General features: G+C 45.9%; 1 protein-coding gene across 1 annotated transcript in view; it reads left to right on the top strand.

The window, feature by feature from the left end:
* The window catches only part of NPC1 (NPC intracellular cholesterol transporter 1), a 43,017-nt gene that overhangs the window by 9,911 nt on the left and 16,717 nt on the right, over positions 1–16,389 (top strand). The window contains exons 2-10 of the mRNA XM_020881778.2: positions 629–751; positions 1,689–1,795; positions 3,862–4,037; positions 6,672–6,839; positions 7,619–7,868; positions 9,566–9,639; positions 10,162–10,532; positions 11,728–11,954; positions 14,385–14,485. Of these exons, the coding sequence (XP_020737437.1) occupies positions 629–751; positions 1,689–1,795; positions 3,862–4,037; positions 6,672–6,839; positions 7,619–7,868; positions 9,566–9,639; positions 10,162–10,532; positions 11,728–11,954; positions 14,385–14,485 (1,597 nt within the window). The remainder of the gene's footprint in view (positions 1–628; positions 752–1,688; positions 1,796–3,861; positions 4,038–6,671; positions 6,840–7,618; positions 7,869–9,565; positions 9,640–10,161; positions 10,533–11,727; positions 11,955–14,384; positions 14,486–16,389) is intronic.

Here is a 16,389-nt window from a genome sequence, read left to right as displayed (position 1 = left end):
TTCTTGTATGGAACTATCACTTCCTCTTAATAAATAATCTATCAGGAAGTAGAAATCATGTAAGTAATTTCTATTACCTTCTTTGCTGACTGACTTCACAAGTCCGTTTTGGACTTTGTTGTTGTTCACTTGCTAAGTCGTGTCCAGCTCTTCTGCGCCCCCATGGACTGCTGGAGGTTGTTCAGACTCATGTCCATTGAGTCGGTGATGCCATCCAACTGTCTCATCCTCTGCCTCCTGCTTCTCCTCCTGCCCTCAGTATTTCCCAGCATCAGGATCTTTTCCAATATGAAGTCAGCTCTTCACATCAGGTGGCCAAAGTATTGGAGCTTCATCTTCAGTATCAGTCCTTCCAGTGAATATTTAGGGTTGATTTCCTTTAGGATTGACTGGTTTGATTGCCTTTCTGTCCAAGGGACTCTCAAGAGTCTTTTCTAGCATTGAGCTTTGGGTTTATTTTAATTAATGTTTTTCAAAATGCTCTACTAACCAGTGCCTCTGGCTTTTACTTCATTTGGCAGGTACTGTTGGAAGCTTCTGTGAATGAGGCTTGAGTGGGCGTTTTTTGCTGTTGAAATTTGTGTTATCCCTGAGGCCCTAATGAACCATTTTCTGTTGACTTTTGCAGGTATTTTCACAGTCCTGCATTTGGTATGGAGAGTGTGGAATCGCATCTGGAGATAAGAGGTACAACTGCAGATATTCTGGGCCGCCAAAGCCATTGCCAGAGGACGGCTATGACCTAGTGCAGGTGAGTGAGTAGTCTTGGGCATTGGGAACACAAAACACTAATCAGAGATCCTCTGCAATTACACCGTAAGTATTCCCGTGGGGTGGGGTAGGGATGGAATGAATGGGCTTCTCTTGTCCCAGACTCTTACCTGTAGCACAGAGAAGATAATATACTAACTCTGCAGGCATCATTTTTCTGGGGTTGACCATGCCTTGCTCATAAAGTTTCCTAGTAGCAGGTTACTACTGAGGGACTTGGTCTTGATACTCCCATGTTGCTCTTTGCAGCTTCTGCAAAATACAGTCAGAGTTAGCTCCTTTTGTTCCTAGATTTCAGGACTCGAGTGGACAAGGATGCTGAGTGGCTGTGACTTGCTTGTCCTCTGTTCACTTTAGTGGTTCCTCCAGTTTCCACCGAGAGCCTGTGACCTTTGACTGCCGCCAGGAATCTGTTCCTTGTCTCTTTTACCATCCCTGATAGACCGGGATATTAGAAAAGAACTGGAAGAATCCAGGTTAAAAGACTGGCTTTAGAGGCTGCAGTTATCTAAAATCCAGCTGACAGGGCAGCAGGTCTTCTGGACTTATTTGCTTCTTCCATCAGAATTTTTAAAGGCATTTAACTTTCCCTGGAGTGACTCACAGAAAATAGCATTCTGGTTAAACATAACCAAATAATCTAAAAAGAGGTAAAGTGATTGTCACGGAAAGAAAGTGAGCTTCCCAATAAGAAAAAAAAATTGAAATGTCTCTATTGCCTCTATTTTTGTGAATCCCTGGTTATCTAGAGGAAATTTGATTGCCTTTTAAAAGAATTCTGCACAAACTTTGCAAATAGGTGTGCCACCCTTGTGTACCTATAAAAAGATGATGTGCATAAAGTAGTCTCCTCTTTGAGGAGTGTTTGTGTTTATTTAACTCGGCTACTCTGATGTTCATGTTTTCTCTCCCGAAAGGAGCTCTGTCCAGGGTTCTTCTTTGGCAATGTCAGTCTTTGCTGTGATGTCCAGCAGCTTCACACACTGAAGGACAACCTGCAGCTGCCTCTGCAGTTTCTGTCCAGGTGGGTTGACCGCCAGGCATGCAAAGAAAATGGGTCTAAAAGTTAGTTCTTGTTTCATTTTAAGAATGCTATCTTAGGGCCTCTCAGAGATAAAGAAGAACTTCTGATAAAGTAGTAATGATCAGACTTCGTTCTCGCTCTCGTTACATTCAGAGTTGCTACTTGGTTTGCTTCTGAGATGTCTTCACCCCAAAGGGGACCTGCACTGGGGTCTGGGTCTTTTCAGACTTGAGCCCCTTTGCACGGTGGAGAGGAGAGGCTCCGGGGATCCTGCCTGGGTCTCTGAGCCAAGACCCTCCTCCTCACAGTCCTCTGCATCGCCTCCCTCCCCTGTTTTGTGCGAGGTTCGCTCTTCCTCATCGGAGCCTGCCTTTGGTGACTGCTCACAAGCCTGTTCTGGCAGAGTCGGCTGGTTTTGTCGAAGTTAGTTTGCTGTCCATTATGTTCTCTGTAACTGGGACAGTGAAAAGGGGCGCGTAAAAGGTGTTCTCCAGGCTTACCCAGCAGTTTTCAAATGTGGGAAGAACGAGCTGGTGGCGGTCTTCAGAGCAGCACATTGTGAGCACCCTGATGAAGGTGGATGGAAGGACATGTGCTCCTCTGTGCAGGTCTCACTGCAGGTGACAGGGCTCAAGGGGGCATCCTTGTTTCTTCCCAGATTTTCAGTTGACAGTGCAGAGCAGAAAACCATCCCTCTGTATGTTCTCTCAGGGTGACATACAATGTAGTAATAGATCTAATTAGATCATCAGAGTTGAGACTCTAATCGGGCCAGTGTATCTTATGGAAGGAAATCTCATGGCTGTTGCTAGAGCCAGATTGAAGCTGTCATTCGGCCAAATACATTTATTTAGCATCTGCTGTACGTGAGGCATTATGGGCATAAACATCAAAAGATAGCCAGGTATTTCCCGTGTTGTCAGAGGTAGCAAAGCTTTACTTATAATAGCAATGAGATGCTAATATGGAATATTATGCAGCTTTCCAAACTGATGACTGTAGAAGTTAAATGGAGTAACATGGAGAGACGTTTGTAATTTATGGAAAGTGGTAGGAAGCAGTGCACCCCAGGAGCGATTTCTGTTCAGGTGGTGTAATTGTCATTCCTGTCTGTCACAGTAAAGCGTGGGACTCCTGAGAGCAAGTCAATGTGTGTGTCTGCTCCTTCACTACACGGGAGGCTTTTGTTTTATTTTTGGCTGCGCCATGCAGCGTGTGGGATCTTAGTTTAGTTCTCTGACCAGGGATAGAACCCATGCCTCCTAACCTTGAAAGCAAGGAGTTTTAACCACCAGACTGCCAGGAAAGTCCCACGAGACCAGCAGCTTTGAAGGTCGAGACCAGACCTTCCTCATGTCACGTGTGGTCATCTAGATGGGAGCAGAATGGGGGGCAATCTTGGTTGGTTGTGTTGCAAGAATGCAAGCCTGATGAAGCAATAGCTTTTGCAGATAACAGGGAACTAAAGGGGAAGACAGAGGTCTTCTGCCACATAACTGGTCAACATTAGAAGCATCGCAGTGGACAACTTGTGGTTCTTATGAAAACCGGGTGCTTCTGAAATGCATGTAGCTGGAGACCACCACTGATGTTCTTTTTATCTTCTCTAATCATGGGGAATCCTCTTGTGTTTAGAGATGGCCTAAGGTTATCTGGGGCTTGAAAGAGAGCCCTTCAGTAGGTTATGAGATGAAAGCACTAATGTGTATATCTCATTTTTCCCCCTTTATATTCTCAATCAGAATGTCACCATGGTAGTCCTAAGTCCTTTTGGCTTCAAGATACAGAAAACATGACCAGATTATAAAGTGCAGGATTCAGAGAGCATTTGTCTCTTGAAATTACATCTGGGCAGCACAAATGTTAGTAATTAGGGTGGTTTTTAAAGAGGTGTCTTTATTTTAACGTGAGGTTTTAGATTTGGAATTGCTGGGTTTAATATATCCTCATGGTAATCCATTTGCCAGTTTACGATAAATTTTAAGTAGTCTTTGTGTATTTTAAATCATCTTTTTGCTGGCCCTGCTATCCATGAGATCATTCAAAATAGTTTGCTTTTTCTTTAGATGTCCATCCTGTTTTTATAACCTTATGAACCTGTTTTGCGAGCTGACATGTAGCCCTCGACAAAGTCAGTTTCTGAACGTTACAGCAACTGAAGATTATGTTGATCCTTCTACAAACCAGACGAAAACAAATGTAAAAGAATTACAGTACTATGTTGGGGAGAGTTTTGCCAATGGTAAGTAAACTTTTAAGTTATCCCCTTTTATATTTGATATCAGGACAGTGGATCAAGTTATCCTGTTAGCTCTGTGAAAAAGGACAGTTTTCAGTTCCGTTAGCACTGAAATGCCAATGGAAATGTGAGTTGTTGCTTTGCTTGTCTTCTGGGACTTGAGCTACAACCTATGAAACAATCTCCTTAAAGTATTTACTTTAACTCCTTCCTAACTCTTAAGTTCCCTCATGGAAATTTTTAGTTTGTGCAAGTTTATTTCTATACATTTTAGGAACCATTTGGACTTTGGTTCTATTGGACATGAAATGCATAACTTCATGAATTATTGCAAGACTGCAGAGATGGGGTGGAAGGGAGACCTAGTTGGCAGAGGAGAGATTTTGCCTGTGAAGAAGCCAGTCACCATAAGGGAAATTAAGCAGATGTGACAAACAGGAGAATGATATCCCAGGAACTGAAGATCATAGAACAGTCTGAAAAAGACCGTGTCATGTTTGTTGAAAATGACTGAAATAAGAGTTCTGAAAGAATAGGACACTAGGGAAAGAGAATGAACAGATTAAAAATCGAACCAACTGGATCTGTTAATGAGAAACAGTCATGTAAGTGGATTAAAAGATAGAAGATTAGATGCAGCTTAATAAAGAATGTGCCCCAAAACAATAAAATGAGAGAATAAGAATTCAACAAAGTTGTTGACTATAAGAGCAACTATAGTCAATTACTATAACAATCAATTAAAAATGTAACCAAAAAATTTAATAAAAAACTTATGCTTTGACGGATACCATCAAAAGAGGCAAAAGTATTTGCAAAGCATGTATTTAATGAAGGACTTGTATCTATAATATATAAAGACCTCTGACAACTCAGTAAGAAAGTAACCCAGTTAAAAATGGGCAGAGGATTGGAGCAAACATTTCTCCAAGGATGTTATACAAATAGCCAATAAGTTTATGAAAAGATACTTGAAATCAGTCATCAGGGAAATGCAAATCAAAACCACGACGAGGTACCACTTGACAGCCAGTAGGGTGGCTAGAATAAAAAAAGATAAGTTCTGGTAGGTATTTGGAGAAATCAGAACCCTCATACATAGCTGGTGGAAATGCAAAACAGTGTAGTCACTTTGAAAAACAGTCTGGCAGTTCCTGAAGCAATTAAACATGGAGTTACCATATGACCCAGTAATTCCACTCACGAGAAATGAAAACATATCCTAATAGCCAAAAGGTGGCTATATGAAACAGCTCTATAGTACCATGGCTATATATCCATCAACTGATATATCGATAGATAGATAAACAAAATGTGGTATATCCATATGATGGAATATTATTTGACCATAAAAAGGAATAAAATAAGGATTCATGCTGCAATGAGGATAGACCCTGAAAACATCATGCTAAGTGGTAGAAGCCAGTCACAAAAGACTATACATGATTTCATTTATATGAAGTGTCCAGAACAGGCAAAGCTGTAGACACAGAAGTAGATTAATAGTTGCTTAGGGCTTCAGGGGATGGGGAGTTAAGGGAGCATTAGTTAAAGGTCCTGGGTTTCTTTTCTAAGGTGATGAAGATGTTTTAGAATTGACTATGGTGAAGATTTCTCATATCTATGAATATGCTAAAAGCCATCAAGCTGTAACTTTAAATTGGTGAATTGTATGTGAATTATCTCAATAAAGGTATAAAAAAAGGAATTCGTAACTAAATATAGCTCATTTTAAAAACTATAAAATCTGAATGACAGGTATCTTAAATGCAAGTAGAGAAAAAGTGGAAATCACTTCAAAAGAACGACAATTGGAGATTTTCTACCCAGCAAAGATAGAGGCCCAAAAGCAGTGGGATTATCACACTTCTGAAAAAAACTATTGCTCTAGCTAATCTGCCTTTCAAGAGTAAGGGTAAAACTCAGTGAGTTTCTAAGTATCTCCCTAAAGTTTAGGGGAAGAAGGTTTTAGGAAGTTTCTAACAAGCAGGGACTGGCAATTGAATATTAATATAAGACCCATTGAAGCCTAGTGTACTACAGTCCATGGAGCACAGAGTCCGACACGACTTAGCAACTAACCAACAAAAACAAGTAAGACCTATTACTACTGCTTTCTTACGTGCACAATGTCATTGACGTTGCTATTTCATGTGTCTTTATGTGTACTAAAATAAGGCTCCGGAAGAGAGTGTTACTCAGTTCATTCACAGGTGAGCTCTGTCCCGAAACCAGTCTTTACCCTGGAGGTTCCATCATTCGCCAGCGGTGGTTTCTTGGACGAGCTGCGCTGGCTGAGGAGGCCCTGACGGTCTTGCTTCTCCCTCCGTGGCCTTCAGTGTTTCCTTCCCTGCGCGGGGGTGGCAGCTCTCCAGGCCCCTGTGCACTGGGATGGCCACGGCTTGTCCTGCCTTTGACTTTGAATTGCTTGGAATCCGGCCTCGCCTGTCGCTTGCAGGGTGACAGGCCAGTGTCAGAGGTGACCGCCGTTCCTTCCCTTAGCGGCTGCTGTCCGGAGTCCCCGCCCTGCCTGCAGTGGGTCTGGGTTTCCACGTTCACACGTGGGAGGCCCCCGTCAGCTCTCAGCCGGGAAGTTCCAGCAGCGCCGTTTCATCCTCTCCCTTCCTCCCCCGCCAGCCATGTACAACGCCTGCCGGGATGTGGAGGCCCCCTCGAGCAACGAGAAGGCCCTGGGGTTGCTGTGCGGCCGCGAGGCCAGCGCCTGCAACGCTACCAACTGGATCGAGTACATGTTCAACAAGGACAATGGCCAGGCGCCCTTCACCATCACCCCCGTCTTTTCAGGTGGGGACAGAGGTGCACCCCCACCCCCCCGCCCCAGGTTTGGTGTATTGTACTTAACGTTTTTTTTTTAAAGCCCAGGAAGCCTAACCTGCAATAGCAAGATGAATTCAGATCAGTAGGTCCTGGAGTTCCTCCAGCGAGAGGTAGCTGGAGAGGTAACCCCTGGGTTATCAGGGGCGGGATGAGCGGGCGGAGGAGGAAGGATTGCCTTCAGGCGTTGATACTTACTTGAAGGAATAAGTCGTTTGTAAAAAGGAGCCTTTTCAAAAAATAAAATGGATAACTAATAAGGATCTGCTGTAGAGCCCAGGGACCTCTGCTGAGTGTTACGTGGCATCTGAGGGAGGATGGATGCAGGTGTAGGTGTGGCTGAGTCTCTTTGCCTTCCACCTGAAACTGTAACACTGTTAATCGGCCATACTCCAAGACAAAGTAAAAAATGTAAAATAAAAAAAAAGGAGCCTTTTCAGCAGCTCAGCCTTAGTATTAAACTAGCTCGTCAGTGGAGATAAACACTTGATTGAACGTTTACCCTGAAATGTGGTGGACTTGAATGTTGGTGATGAACCCTGTGCCCAGAGTTACTGAGGTTAACTTAAAAATTTTGCAGGACTGAATAGCAAAGCACAACTCGATCACCCAGAAGCCTCCAGTCTCTCTCATTCTTCCGGTTGCATGACTTCTTTCAGTGTGCTTATCATTGCGTTAACACACAATTTAATGCAACCCTTGTAATTAGTTTTTTTTAATGGAGAGTCTCACCACGCTCCTTCCCGCAGATCTCCCGGCCCATGGGATGGAGCCCATGAGCAACGCCACCAAGGGCTGTGACGAGCCGGTGGACGAGGTCACGGGGCCGTGCAGCTGCCAAGATTGCTCGGCCGTCTGCGGTCCCAAGCCCCGGCCCCCACCCCCTCCTGTTCCCTGGAGGATCCTGGGCCTCGACGCCATGTACGTCATCATGTGGAGCAGCTACATGGCTTTCCTGCTCGTGTTTTTTGGAGCGTTCTTTGCCATGTGGTGCTACAGGTAATCCGTTTTGTTTCCTACCCCGCCCCAGACAAGAAGGGCACACTTCACCCAGTGGCATTTCTAAGCTTTCACTTGGTAGACTTTGGTTCATTAGAATAAGAACAAAGATCTGCGTTAATACAATTCCATGATTTGCTTATGTCCTGCAACTAGTCAACACTCAAAAGCCTATTTAGACATTGAGATGTTTAAAGTTAGTTTCATTGGTTTATTCAAAATGGCGTGTGATTTAAAAGACCCATTCTCTAACAGAAGGTCTGCTGAGCCAAATCTGATTCAAATCCTTTTAAATGCGGTACTGTAGTCCTTTTAGATACCTGCGTCTTGACTTAGGACAACATGTTTATTTAAACCTTTGTCTTTGAAATAATTTTAGACTTACTAAAAGGGTGCAGAAATAGAGTTTATTTATATCTCTACTGGCTTCCTCTAATGTTACCACTCACATCACCCATGGTATATAATTTAATCAAAACCATAAAAATGACGTTGGTATACCATTATTGGTTAAACCACAGTCCTTAAGTTTTACCAGTTTTTCCTCTAAGGTTCTTCCTTTTTCTGTTTCGTGACCCCATGTCATATTCACGTCTTGTTTTATTCGTCTCCTTCAATCCATGGCAGTTTTTCATCTTTCTTTTTCTTTTATGACCTTGGCACTTTTGATGAGTGCTGGTCAGTTATTTTGATTGTACCCTGATTTGGTTTTATCTGATGTTTTCTCATGATGAGGTGGAGGTTTTTGACAACATCACAGACGCAATGTGTCTTTCTCAGTCAACGGCTTATGATGCCAGTATGTCTCATCACTGGTGATATTAGCCTACATCATTTGGTTTAGAAGGTGTCTGCTGGGTTTCTCCACTGTGAAGCTACTGTTTCTTCCTTTGGAATTGATAAACATCTTTTGGGAGCTGTGTTGAGACTGTGCTAATACCTCATTTCTCCTCAAACTGTCGCCTGCTAATTTTAGCATCCATCTGTGGGTCTTCAACACTTAACTCTTGTGGTTTTTGCCTAATGGTGATATTTCATTTCCCTCATTCCTTCTCCATTTACTAACTGGACTTACTCTGTTATTCCTTCTCCCCTACTTACTTAACCAATAGTTATTTATTTATGTTTACATAATGGACTTAAAAAAACTGTGATCTCTGTTCAGTACCATCATTTATCTTTTTGCTCAGATCTTCCCAATTTTGACCACTGGCACCACCTTCTGCTGGTTCCTGTGTATTTTTTAAGCATGCCCTCACCTTTCTCAAGCTTGTTCTTTTTTCTGGAATCCCAGGATGTTTTCATATTTTCCCTGCCCCAGCCCTAGAAGCACCCTCTTCTGCAAAGAACCCTGGTTCCTTTCACTGGAAAAGGGTGTTTAGAAACCAAGATCTAGGCTCCAGGTGTGCTCATTGTTCCTGGAATATAGTGTTCACTGTGTTTTTAAGGGACCTAAAACTTTTAAATGTGAGTGAGGGCTACAAGGTGAAGTTATCTTCTTAATACTGTCTTAAATTTTCCCTGAGACTAGTGAGCAGAGAGACCCGGGGCAAGGGAACTTCAGGAAAGGAAGGCACCAGTTAGGAAGGAAGCAAACAGGCTGAGGAAGTAAGCTTTTAACAGGGTTGTGGGAATGTCAGGAACAGTCTCATGATGCTGAAGTCCACTAACATGACTTACATGCTTTTATCTTTCAGAAAACGGTATTTTGTCTCTGAGTATACCCCCATTGATGGCAATATACCTTTCTCTGTAAACGCCAGTGACAAAGGTAGGCACATTTGTGCTTAAGTAAGAGGGTTGGAGCCGTGTTGGCAGGAGAGTGTTTATTTCTTTAACGTTTACGCGCCTCTTCTGGGAGCAGCACTGAGCTCGTGCTGGGGTCGCGACTGCGATGGAGATACAGTCCCTGTGTTTGCGGCACTGACAGCCTGAAACGGGGTGGCGGATGGGAAGCTCCTGGTTCATAGTATCTGGAGAGCGATGCTGGCCTGGGGTGAGAGCAGGGGCTCAGGAACAGTTGGAGGGAACTGCTTTGGCTGGAACGCTCAGAGCACTTTGCTTTTCCGAGGCTTATGTGTGAGTCCTGTCCCTCTCAGGGGGCTGGTGGTCACTGTTGGCAGGTGAGCAGGGCCTCCAGGAGACAGGTAGCTGGGCGGGGTGGGGGATGGTCTCATGCACGTCCCTGGGTGTCCCGCCACATGCAGTGGTAGTTAACACTCTTCCCTGTTCCGACTTTCAGGAATGGCTTGGCTCTTAACCTTTACCCTCCTTTCCTCTCCTGCTCTTCCAGGGGGACCAACCTGCTGTGACCCTCTGGGCGCTGCCTTCGAGGCCCATCTGCGGCGGCTCTTCGAACGGTGGGGCTCCTTCTGCGTGAGGCACCCCGGCTGTGTCGTGTTCTTCTCCGTGGCCTTCATCGCTGCCTGTTCCTCGGGCCTGGTGTTCATCCAGGTCACAACCGACCCGGTGGACCTCTGGTCGGCCCCCGGCAGCCAGGCGCGCCGGGAGAAGGAATACTTCGACACGCACTTCGGGCCCTTCTTCCGCACCGAGCAGCTCATCATCCGGGCCCCCCACACGCCGCCGCATACGTACGAGCCCTACCCCTCGGGAGCCGATGTACCCTTCGGGCCTCCCCTCGCCATAGACATTCTGCACCAGGTAATCGGCTCTTGGCAGAAATCACTTCCGGGGACCCAACACCGGGCCAGCTTTTGACCAGTTCACTTGATGTGGGTTTCGGGCTGAGTGTGATGGTTTATCTAGTAAACCTTAGTGATAAGACACTTTTCACTTACTTTCAAAAAAGTGATCAGTGTTGAACTTAATGAAAAATCTGCTGTAGACTGCTTTTGTGTTTATTTCATACAGTAGGTCTTGCTTGAAATTGAGAAGAGCATTTCTCTACTGAAACACAATGTATTTATTAATATACTCACCTTAGGAACTTACGAATTTTTTTTCACTAGTAATTGAAAAGTAATACACCAGGACCTAAAGGAATAAAGCCTCTCGTGTTGTCCTGGAGACCTCGGAGGGGCTGCTGGATCACTGCAGACCGCCCCCACCACCACAGGACTGACCTTGTCACTGCCTGAATGTGGGCCCCTGGCCTGCGTTTGGAATAAGATCCACCCCATGGTCCTACAGAGTCCTTTAAATGTGCCCATCCTCTCCTCCCACACTTGCCCTGGAGAGCTGTCTGTAAATTAGCTGCCTCCCTCTTATTTCTTAATGAACAGTTGTACAGTTGCATACTTTTTCCTTTCAACATTGCTCTTGCCCTACAGAATGTCTGATTGAGAAAACATCAGCATGTTTCCAAGAGTCTAATAGAATCTCTTTTGCACCTGGTGACCGTTGCTTTCTCCCAGCTTATTGCAAAAGGTGCACATGTTGTCATTTACCTCCTGGAGTGTATTTGTATTCTCTACTAAAAAATACGAGAATATACATAAATAAGCGTAGTATGGAGCAAGGTGGTGTTTGTTGGGGGTGGGAGGGCCTGTCAGGAAGAACCAGCAGATGACCCAGGCTCCCCTTGGCGGTCACTGTTTCTCCAGGTGGGAGGGCACATGTTGGTGTGTCCTGTGCTGGGATGTGGCCTGTCGTGGTGTCCCCTCCCCCTCTCTCCGAGTGCCCCAGTTTGCTGATCCTCAGCAAAATTATAGTAAATTAAAAAAATTTTTCACCCTCATTTATCTCAGTCTTCTCCCCTGTTTCAGGAAGAAGTTTCCCCAAAGACTCTTTATCTTCTAACCTCCCCCCCTCCCCCTAGAGCAGTAAGAGTTAATCAGCATCTGAGGGAAAACCGATGTATTTCTGGGTTTGTTTATTTTAAAAAATCCTCTTTCAGGTCCTTGACTTACAAACCGCCATCGAGAGCATCACTGCTTCTTACAACAATGAGACTGTGGGCCTGCGGGACATCTGCGTGGCACCTCTCTCGCCGTACAACCAGAACTGCACCATCCTGAGCGTGCTGAACTACTTCCAAAACAGCCACTCCGTGCTGGACCACCAAGTCGGGGACGACTTCTTCGTGTACGCGGATTACCACACGCACTTCCTCTACTGTGCCCGGTACGTGGCGGGGGCGGTCCTTCCTCCGTCCCTCCAGCAGGTAACGCCTGCCGTGGTCACACGCTGCTGTAGGTGCTAGAGCCCCGGGAGGGAGCAAACAGCAGGACCCTCACCGTGAAGCCTTTGTTCTGATGGAGGGAGACAGCCGGTGAATGGTAGATACTCGGCCTGATGCCAGGTCAGGGCAGCGCCAGGTCCAGGTGACGCCATGGGGGAAGGAAGCCGGGCGAGGGTGGGCTTGCAGGGGAGGTGCCACTCCAAGTGCAGCGGAGCCTGCCCAGCGGAGGGGAACAGAGGGAGCCTGTGAGAGTCAGGGAAAAGCTTTCCAAGCAGATGGACAGCAGGTGCAAAGGCCCTGGCGTGGAGTGTTCACCATGTGTCATCGAGGTACCTCCCAGCCCCTAACTCCCTCCCAGCTGGATTACACCTTGCTGCATCTGCTATACCACCCCAAGCATTTCTGAGCCGGTTTCTTGCTGCAAAGACAGAAGCCTCTAATGCCTTTTCTTATCTTTCAAATATAAATTGATTCCACAACACTGACTTTGCAAAACATGCGGCGTCCCCTCGAGGGGTGGGGGGTGGACTGGAGTTCAGTTTAGATGGGAGACCACTGAAGTGGCTTCGCGTCAGAGGCTTGTCTGGCTGCACAGGCCAGCGTGTGGTTTGAGTTAGGCACAGAGGAGCCGCGCGGGGTGACCTGTGAGGCGACCTTTAGGCCTGCCCTGTGGCAGGAGGAGCAGCTCGCTTCTCTGCCCTCCCTGGACGCCCTGTCGCTTGGCCTGACCTGGCCCACAGACAGCTGTCCGGCCACTCAGACAGCCACTGTGGCTGTTCATTCGTTACAGAAGCAGAGAGAGTGCTCCCCGTCACCTTTGAACGTGCTGCTCAATTAACCACGTCTCCACAGCCAAGTGCTCTGACTTCTGGCCCAGTTCAGTGACCTGAGGTTCCATCTGTTTTTGTTACTGGAGTGTGGCTGACTCTAGGTGTTTGTGCTGTATTTATTGTCTTCAGGAGGTAACCTCTATAAACATGAGCCCTTGAAGCAATAAGTGTAGCCCGTGTATCCCCAAACGAGCATTCTCTGAAGGGCAGGTAGTACAGGGCAGCCAGGGGCATTAGAGAAAAAAAAAGGTTTTGCATTATATAACTTTAATATTTAAAGAAAAAAAAATTTACTTTCCGTTTTACAAAATAAAACAGAAGTTTGGCAGTGGGGGAGACGCACAAGATGGGTGTATCATCCGAGGGGAGCGTGGTTCGTCCAGGTGTGGGAACACTGCTGGGAGCACCCCGTCTCCTGTGAGGCGGCCTCTATGTGGTCTGTGGTCACGCCTGTGTGTCTCCAGCTTTGAGTTACTTCACCCTCCGGCTTTCTCTGGGCTTGTCCCCTGGTTCCCTGGTTAATACCCCAGCAGCACGTAAAGGCATCAACACCTACCACTTATGGGCTCCCCGGACTCTTCCTCACATGACTCTGTGGATGTTAACTGCGCGATGAGCTCTCAAGCCCACGATGTGGTGGCATAGCCCCACGTGTGTGGGTGGACAGGACCTAGCTGACTGCAGCCCTGTAGCCTGTTTGCCCCAAGCATTGACCTGACCTTCTGTGGCTTGAGTCCGTCCCCAGGCACTGAAGGACGGTGGTTCAGGTTATATATGAGGTTATATATGACATATATATATATCAGATTATATATAAGGGAGGTGGTTCAGATTATATATGAGGGCCTTCATGTGCGCCCAGAGTCCAGCTGACACCTCTTCTGAAACACTGGTTGTCTGTCTGTCGGCCCTGCGCTGCTGGCATCCCTGCCCAGTCTCCAGACCTCTCGCTGTTTTGCCACCGAGTTATGTTTGCCAAACAGTCCTTGATCTCCCTTTCCTTTGATTGCTGCCAGGTGCCGACAGAATATAAACCCCAGCCGTGGTCACGACACTTACCCCCTCCTTGCATTGCTTCCCTCCTCCTTCGCAGCCCCAGCCCCTCCTTGGGTACCCCACGCACAGACCCAGGACTTCCTGTGGTCCCACAGGGACTGTCTGTCCTCTTCTTTCCTCATGCTCGCTCTTCTCTTCCTGCTGGTGTGCTGCCTGGACGCCTTCACCTGCTCCCGTGCAGGTGACTTCTCCCTGCTCCTCAGAGGCCGGGTCTGTACATAAAGTTCTCTCCATAGTGACAGCTTCACCACGTATTGGCAGCTCCCCCCTGTGCACCAGCTGATGTCAGCCACATCCCACTGTATTTGCCTGCCTCTCTCTCAGCGACTCTGAGTTCCCAAAAGCAAATACTGAACTGTGTCATTCACCCAAGGGGACCTCAGGCCCATGTTCTTAATCAGCCTCGTGACTGTTGTGGAAACATCTGGGTCTCCGTGATGTGTTGAGGTCGTTCTGATTGGAAGGTGTTCTCTGAATTCCCGGCAGGGCTCCTGCCTCTCTGAATGACACCAGTTTGCTCCACGATCCTTGCCTGGGGACGTTTGGTGGCCCAGTGTTCCCGTGGCTTGTGCTTGGAGGCTATGATGGTAAGTGAGAGAAGCTTTTACTCTTCTTACCGGATAAAGCAATCTTGGTTCTGTCGTTAACACTCAGGTGGTAATTATGAGGATTCATCAAACACTCACTAACTACCCAATATATTGCATACCAAATACCATATCTCCTTTGGCTTTAGGTCTTATTGTGCGTATGGAGGAAGCAGTTTTAGCCATTTTTAGGTTACTTTCTGGGAAGCTGTCAACAGCTAAGGACATTTTCCCAGAACAGTGTCACTGTTAACATCCACATAATATGTTGCTCAGTCTCAAGTTCATGGGACCCTTGAAACTCATCAAGAGAGCCCCCAACGAGTCTATGGACCTTGGATTAAAAACATCAGTAATGGAGAAGAGACATGTGAGATATAGGGGGAAAGAAAACAGATTTTTTTTTTTCCCTTCTAAACCAGTTGGACACTTCCAGTGGGAGGAGCAGTGGGGCTTTGCTCAGATTACTCCAGGTAGATGGGGTAATAACTCAAGTGGCAGCTTTGGCTTCTGAAGCCTAATTATAAGCAGCTCAACAGGTTTTTCTCCAGCCCATTGAAGAGGCCAGATGTTCTTCTAATCTGGTGGGAAGGGAGAGATTGTGAGCTATAAAGTAATTTTTAGATGGAGAAGGCATTTCTAAGCAGGACACACAATGGGAAGCCACAAAAGGAAACCCTGATGAGTTTGGCTGTGTGAGAATTTAAAGTTCTGTGTAGAGAACAAACAAAGTTTTAAGAAACTGAACAAATGGCCAGTTGGAGCAGGAAAAATGTTAGTGTATGTAACAGTGTTTCCTTAATACATAGAGAGCTCTTGAGGAAATAAGACAAGGTCAGCCCCCCAAAAGAAGTGGGCAGAGCCCTATGCGTGTTAATAAGAGAAGACAAAGGGCTTTTAATTATATGGAGAAAATGCTGAACCTTACTTTAAGCTAGTGAAACATCTCTCACTTCAGTCTTTCACGTAACAAACAGATTAGCAAAGATCTAAAGTGAAAGCATTAGTCACTCAGTGGTGTCTGACTCTTTGAAACCCCATGGACTGTAGGCTGCTAGGCTCCTCTGTCAGTGGGATTTCCCAGGCAAGAATACTGGAGTAGGTTGCCATTTTCTCCTCCAGGGGATCTTCCCAACTCAGGGATCAAACCCCGGTTTCTTGCATTGCAGGCAGAGTCTTTACAGCCTGCTGGGCTTCCATGGTGGCTCAGATGTTAAAGCAAAGATCTGAGAATTTGACAAAACCCTGTGTGCATGAAGCCCTGCCGTGGGCAAACTGCATTTTGGTGGGAGTGTAAATGGTTCTAGAATATAAGCTCTAGGAAGGTTGAGATTTTTAATTTCTGTTGCTCATTAATGTATCCACATTCCCTGAAATAACACTGGCACATAGTAGGTCTCAGCAGATACTTTGTTGAATAAAGAAATGAAAAATAGGATGGCATCTTTGGAGGGCAGTTTGGGAGATCCATCCAAATTAAAAATGCACATTTTTTTTTTCTGAATTCTGAGTGCTTGTAAGATTTGGTCCTACAAATATGGATTTTATGTGTTACAAATATCAGGTTAATTTTTGTAGTAATTCTACTTATAATACCAAAAAAAAAAAAAAAAAGAAAAACTTGGCAAAGATATCCATCAGCTGGAGATAGAGTTGAACTGTGCTAGAAAACATCATAAGCAGAAACAAGAATAAGGAAGTGCTGTGTCTATTAAAGCAGCATTCTCAGGATATAAATTTAAAGGCAGCATTTGCAGAAGGGTGTGTTACTATTTGTGTGAACAAGAAGGAAAGGGGAAGGCTGTGCTTGTGCACGTGGTCTGTGGCTGGAAGGGGCTGCAGCCGTCACGGTGTGAGGAGGAGAGCTAAGACACAGATGGGGACAGAAGGAGGAGAGACTTTTC

The sequence above is a fragment of the Odocoileus virginianus genome, chromosome 22, assembly GCF_023699985.2.
Source record: "Odocoileus virginianus isolate 20LAN1187 ecotype Illinois chromosome 22, Ovbor_1.2, whole genome shotgun sequence".
In the NCBI taxonomy this organism is placed as follows: domain Eukaryota; kingdom Metazoa; phylum Chordata; class Mammalia; order Artiodactyla; family Cervidae; genus Odocoileus; species Odocoileus virginianus.
This window is presented reverse-complemented; position numbering and strand designations above follow the sequence as displayed.